Source organism: Cheilinus undulatus, linkage group 2, assembly GCF_018320785.1.
Source record: "Cheilinus undulatus linkage group 2, ASM1832078v1, whole genome shotgun sequence".
Taxonomy (NCBI): domain Eukaryota; kingdom Metazoa; phylum Chordata; class Actinopteri; order Labriformes; family Labridae; genus Cheilinus; species Cheilinus undulatus.
Genome location: NC_054866.1, coordinates 53,086,779 through 53,093,999, shown reverse-complemented (window position 1 = coordinate 53,093,999; position 7,221 = coordinate 53,086,779). Strand labels below are relative to the sequence as shown.

Here is a 7,221-nt window from a genome sequence, read left to right as displayed (position 1 = left end):
AATTTCAAAGACAGTCAATGGAAATGGAGCACTGAAAAAAAAAACAGTACAAAACGGCACATGCCATCTGTTTGAAATGCAACAATTCCTTTTTCCAGTAAAATTTAAATGGATGGATGGATGGATGGATGGATGGAACTGGATGGAACTGGATGGATGGATAATGGGACCAGACAGATGGATGGATAATGGGACCAGACGGATGGATGGATGGATGGATGGATGGATGGATAGATGGAACCAGATGGATGGATGGATGGATGGATGGATGGATGGATAAATGGAACTGGATGGATGGATGGATGGATAAATGGAACTGGATGGATGGATGGATGGATAAATGGAACCGGATGGATGGATGGATGGATAAATGGAACCAGATGGATGCATGGATGGATGGATGGATGGATGGATGGATGGATGGATGGATAGATAGATAGATGGAACCAGATGGATGGATGGATGGATGGATGGATAATGGAACCAGATAGATGGATAGATGGATGGATGGATGGATAATGGAACCAGATGGATGGATGGATGGATAATGGAACCAGATGGATGGATGAATGGATGGATGGATGGATGGATGGATGCATGGATGGATGGATAGATGGATGAATGGATAATGGAACCAGATGGATGGATGTATGTATGGATGGATGGATGGATGGATAATGCAACCAGATGGTTGGATGCATGGATGGATGGATAAATGCATGGATGGATGGATGGATGGATAGATGGATGGATGGATGGATGGATGGATGGATGGATAGTGGAACCAGATGAATGGATGCATGGATGGATGGATGGATAGATGCACAGATGGATGGATAGATGGATGGATAATGGAACCAGATGGATGGATGGATGGATGGATGGATGCATAGATGGATGGATGCATGGATGCATGGATGGATAATGGAACCAGATGGATGGATGGATGAGTAATTAACTGAAGCATGCATTGATAAATGTATGTATGTATGTTGTTCTTGTAGCATGCTCAGAAGCAGTCAGCTTCTCCTGCTGCCCATGTCACTATGCTCTCCATAAAGATTTTTAAATCATTCAGGAACACATCTGCATTTTTAAATACACATTTTAAAGCTGAAAGCCAGAGAGGAAATTAGAAGGGAAAAACAAAAACAGATCTCCTAAAAACCAAAAGAAACATTAAATTTTAAATACATAAGTACCACACAGCATGAGTGGAGTGGTAAAAGCACAAAAATACGTATATTTATCTTAGCTGTCTATCAGTCAGCTTTGACAGTTGAGATTCAAATGAAGAAATCTTAAGTACCGAGATACAAAAGTGAAGCTTCAAAGGCAGAAAGGTGTGATTTCTAGACCCCAAACATTCATTTAAAAAGAAGAATTTAATTTCAAAGACAGTCAATGGAAATGGAGCACTGAAAAAAAAAACAGTACAAAACGGCACATGCCAACTGTTTGAAATGCAACAATTCCTTTTTCCAGTCAAATTTTAATGGATGGATGGATGATGGATGGATGGATGGATGGAACTGGATGGAACTGGATGGATGGATAATGGGACCAGACAGATGGATGGATAATGGGACCAGACGGATGGATGGATGGATGGATGGATGGATGGATGGATAATGGAACCGGATGGATGGATAGATGGAACCAGATGGATGGATGGATGGATGGATGGATGGATGGATAAATGGAACTGGATGGATGGATGGATGGATAATGGAACCAGATGGATGCATGGATGGATGGATGGATGGATGGATGGATAGATAGATAGATGGAACCAGATGGATGGATGGATGGATGGATGGATGGATGGATGGATAATGGAACCAGATAGATGGATAGATGGATGGATGGATGGATGGATAATGGAACCAGATGGATGGAACTGGATGGATGGATGGATGGATGGATGGATGGATGGATGGATGGATGGATGGATAATGGAACCAGATGGATGGATGGATGGATAATGGAACCAGATGGATGGAAGGATGGATAATGGAACCAGATGGATGGATGGATGGATGAATGGATAATGGAACCAGATGGATGGATGGATGGATGGATGGATGGATAATGCAACCAGATGGTTGGATGCATGGATGGATAAATGCATGGATGGATAGATGGATGGATGGATAGATGGATAGTGGAACTAGATGGATGGATGGATGGATGGATGGATGGATAATGCAACCAGATGGTTGGATGCATGGATGGGTGGATAAATGCATGGATGGATGGATGGATGGATGGGTGGATGGATGGATAGTGGAACCAGATGGATGGATGCATGGATGGATAGTGGAACCAGATGGATGGATGCATGGATGGATGGATGGATAGATGGATGGGTGGATGGATGGATAGTGGAACCAGATGGTTGGATGCATGGATGGATGGATAAATGCATGGATGGATGGATGGATGGATGGATAGATGGATGGATGGATGGATGGATGGATAGTGGAACCAGATGGATGGATGCATGGATGGATGGATGGATAGATGCACAGATGGATGGATAGATGGATGGATAATGGAACCAGATGGTTGGATGGATGGATGGATGGATGGATGGATGGATGGATGCATAGATGGATGGATGCATGGATGCATGAATGGATAATGGAACCAGATGGATGGATGGATGAGTAATTAACTGAAGCATGCATTGATAAATGTATGTATTGATCCATGTATTGGTAGATCCATGGATCAATAAAAAAATTAAGCATTAAAGTCAAATGTGTTTCTCTTCTAGCTTCTCTAGATTTTCCTCCCTCCCAGACTTGAATATTATTAAACTCTACAATCACACGTTTATGTTCAGCTCTGAATTTTTACACCCAGTGACTACTCAGTCTTTGACTCCTTCACTGGACTCGGCTTTCTGCACAGATTCTGAACTAAATCGTCTAAATATGAATCAAAACAAGGATATGCATAATTCATATGAAATTGTAAATATCAGGCCATTTTTGACTGCTTTTGATGCTGCACCAAATTCCGGCTCTTCTCTTATTTCTTTTATTCATCACTGAGGGTAAACATGAACACAGCCCTCTGAACAGTAATGTGCTTGTTTCTTCTGCTTTTAATAAAACAGGAAAGACGAGTAATGAAATGTGTGTTCATGCTTGTGTTGAGAGCTGCTGATTCACGTAGGATGCTGCTCTTACGCAACATGCTGTCTGATCTAAATGTGAAGACCACAGCTCTGACACCAGAAAGCCAACTCTGGCACATAGCAGACAGTAAAATGCACACAGATATAGATCTTAGTTCCTGTTATCAGACATCAGTTAAGCAGCTTGGCTGCATCAACTTCTTACTGAAGCTCGATGGAGAAAACCACAACATTAAAAGCAGTCATGACCTCCTTATCATGACATTAAAACGTGCTGCCACCAAAAGTAAACATTTCTAATCTGCAGGAGAGTTCAGTTTCTCATCGTTGTTTTCAGGCTGATCTTCCCGTTTCTGTCTGTCATGGCAGTCAGGAAACAGAACTGAGAGTCACTGAGTTCAAGCTTTCTATTTATCAACACGGAAAAGTTTCATTCACAGACATCTCTCTTTTTTATCAGTGGAACCATCACAACCACTGCAGCTACCAGCTTACTGACAGAACATATAAAACAACAGGATCTATCATTAGTTTCATGTCAAAAACCAGTGATACGGTTTAATAAGTGACCATGTTAACTGGTGATTATGTGTCAGAGGTTGTCACAAAAATCCAAAACTTAAAGAGACACTTTGTTTAGATTTTTATTAAAGTAACATTTTTATTCATGACACAAACTGTTCAGTTTTTAATCATATTTTAACAGGTATAACCACGAAAACTTTAGCTAAAAGTCACCAGTTAACACAGTGACTGATTAAACCATAACACCCACTCTCCTACAGCATCATCACCACTGAGGTCTTCAGACTGATGATTATTTCTCACTGACAAGTTTCTGACAAATACTCTTCTTACTTCAGCCCACACATTTATTCACATTAAAGAGCAAATTAATGTATTTTAAGTTTGTGTATTTACAACCGCATTTCCAAAAAAGTTGGGACACTGTGTAAAATGTAAATGAAAACAGAGGTCACTGATCTCATATGTTGTTTATGTTTTATTGTGAGTAAAATATGGGTTAATGAAATTTAACAATTACTAACATAGCGCCCCAAATTTCTTGGAATTGGTGTTGTACCATTTAGTTATTAGCTGTTAAAAACACAACAGTCATTTGCTAAAAATGCATGAACACAGGTAACTTAACTTTTTAATATCTAATGTTTCACAGCTCCTTATACCCAGCAGACTGCAGTAGATCCTGATCTCTTCTTCACAGAAACTGAAGTGGTATACACCTGGTCTGTTCGCAGTGAATCACTGAAACCACATCCCATTACTGACTGTAATTTACACACATTCTGAAAGTCTTAGTTTGCTTGACTGATGGTGCGTGGTGAAAGAATAGCTTGTATGCAGATGATGTCATGACACAGTAAAGTAATCCAGGAAGTGATTTCTGCAAAGAGAAGCAATAAAATGCCAATGTTTGGTGCTGTTCACGGCTGTGCCTTCTGTTCAAGCTGGGGAATAAACAATCGAGCTATCTTGGCAATAGACCAGCTCTTTGTCCTCAAAAGGCTACTTCAGTATGAACTGGAATTTGCATAACCAGAGTACACATGTTTTTTTGTCTTGGAGAAGGGTTTCGCCCCCCTGGGGGGTAAATGTGGGGTGTTACTCCCAGGCCAGGGGGCACCATAAAATCCCTCAGGAGGAGCTGGGGAGGGGGATGTCCAGGTTGACTTGCCTCACCTGCCACCACTGCAGCCCTCAGATGAGCAGAAGAAGATGGATGAATGGATGGATGGATGGATGGATGGATGGATGATGGATGGATGCATTTATAGATGGATGGATGGATGGATAGAAGGATGGATGATGGATGGATGGATGGATGATGGATGGATGCATTTATAGATGGATGGATGATGGATGGATGCATTTATAGATGGATGGATGGATGATGGATGGATGCATTTATAGATGGATGGATGGATGGATGGATGATTGAGGGAAGGGTGGATGATGGATGGATGGATGGATGGATGATGGAGGGATGCATTTATAGAAGGATGGATGGATGGATGATGGATGGATGGATGATGGATGGATGCATTTATAGATGGATGGATGGATGGATGATGGATGGAAGGATGGATGATGGATGGATGGATGGATGATGGATGTATGGATGATGGATGGATGCATTTATAGATGGATGGATGGATGGATGCATTTATAGATGGATGGATGGATGGATGGATGATAGATGGATGGATGGATGGATGATGGATGGATGCATTTATAGATGGATGGATGGATGGATGGATGATGGATGGATGCATTTATAGATGGATGGATGGATGGATGGATGATTGAGGGAAGGATGGATGATGGATGGATGGATGATGGAGGGATGCATTTATAGAAGGATGGATGGATGGATGATGGATGGATGGATGATGGATGGATGCATTTATAGATGGATGGATGGATGATGGATGGATGGATGGATGGATGGAAGGATGGATGATGGATGGATGGATGGATGATGGATGGATGCATTTATAGATGGATGGATGGATGGATGGATGGATGGATGGATGGATGGATGGAAGGATGGATGCATGGATGGATGGATGGATGATGGATGGATGCATTTATAGGTGGCTGGATGGACCGATGGATGGATGGATGGACCGATGGATGGATGGACTGTTGGATGAATGGATGCATTTATAGGTGGATGGATGGATGGATGGATTCCAGGGGTGATAAATGCAGCAATAATAGGATTGGGCCCAAAAGACAACCTTGTGGGACACCACTTCTAAGTTTGGCCATATGAGAGGAGGAGTAGTCTTAAAGGCGACAAGGGAAGCTTCTTTTGACTTCTAAGATCTTGTTCACCAGTAAAGGCTGCCCACATGGACTGAGACCCATCTAAGAGCAGTCTCTGTCCAACCAACCTGAACCCGTTACAACCAAACCAAAGAGATAAACCAACCCGAGTACTGGGGACCAGGAAGAGAATTTGACAGAAATGTATTATTAATTTAAATGCAGGGCACCTTCTGAGTGAATATGTAGTATTTTTATTACTATTGCACTGATTTGTAAAACCCTGCATATTTCTGTCATCTGTGATAACCTGATAGTATTTCAGCCCATGTATTCAGCTTCTTTTGCTCTCACATGGACTATTTTTTTTCCCAATTGTGTGAAACAAGAGTCAAACTTTGACTCCAAAGGAAGCCAGAATGCTTTGGTTACCTCTAACTAGCGTGCTCAGATTGAATTTTAATGAAATAAGCAGTGTAAAGCTGAAAAAGCTGCTTTGCATGAGATAAATGCCCTCTGTGCCTCAAGACAGTCCTACCTGTTAGCTGCGATGTAACCCATGAACAGGATGCTGGCGTACATGTTCAGGTAGAACACCGAGGCCCCAAAGTTGCAGTAGACCCTGAATATGGTGACGGATCTGCTGGTGAAGTGGCTGATCCTGATGGGGAGGCAGAGGCTGATCAGGAAGTCTGCAGCTGCCAGGTTCTTCAGGTAGATGGTCACGCTGCTGGATGCCTGCTGCTGAGCGCTGCAGAAGTAAAACTTCAGCGTGAACCCGTTCAGGAGCAAACCCACCTGAAGAGGACAGGATTTACTAGATAAATCTAAGACTCCAGCCTGCTTTCACTGGAAATAGAAAGAGGAAATCTAAGTGTTTGAAACTCACCAGAAACACCAGACCGTAGACCACGATGAAGAAAAGGCTGGCTGAAGAGTCCAGCTGATCCTGATCGCAGTGAGACGAAGCGTTCATGTTGGTTTGGGTGGATGCTGATGACAGATTGAGGACAGGGGACACTTGTTCCATGTCCTGCATGTTTCTGAAGGGTCTAGGAGAGTTAAAGCTTTAGATATTGGTTTAACCTCATCATGAGAGTAGAGACTAGAAGTGGTTAGAGCTGAGAGGAAGTGACAGATCACCATAAATTCATCCACTGAGTAGAAACACGATTAACTGAAAAACACAACAGGTGGGAGGAAATTTAGCCGTGCTCCGGCGCCATTAATCAGATCTCATGTGGTCAGACTAAAGACCAAAACCAAGCTGAAATATTTGGAAATTA

At 42.1% G+C, this 7,221-nt stretch overlaps 1 protein-coding gene across 1 annotated transcript in view; it reads right to left on the bottom strand.

The window, feature by feature from the left end:
- Positions 1-6,974, bottom strand: part of LOC121517239 (P2Y purinoceptor 14-like) — a 10,778-nt gene extending 3,804 nt beyond the window's left edge. The window contains exons 1-2 of the mRNA XM_041798857.1: positions 6,825-6,974; positions 6,474-6,733 (exon numbers count right to left, since the gene is read on the bottom strand). Of these exons, the coding sequence (XP_041654791.1) occupies positions 6,474-6,733; positions 6,825-6,974 (410 nt within the window). The remainder of the gene's footprint in view (positions 1-6,473; positions 6,734-6,824) is intronic.
- Positions 6,975-7,221: the final 247 nt, after the last annotated feature.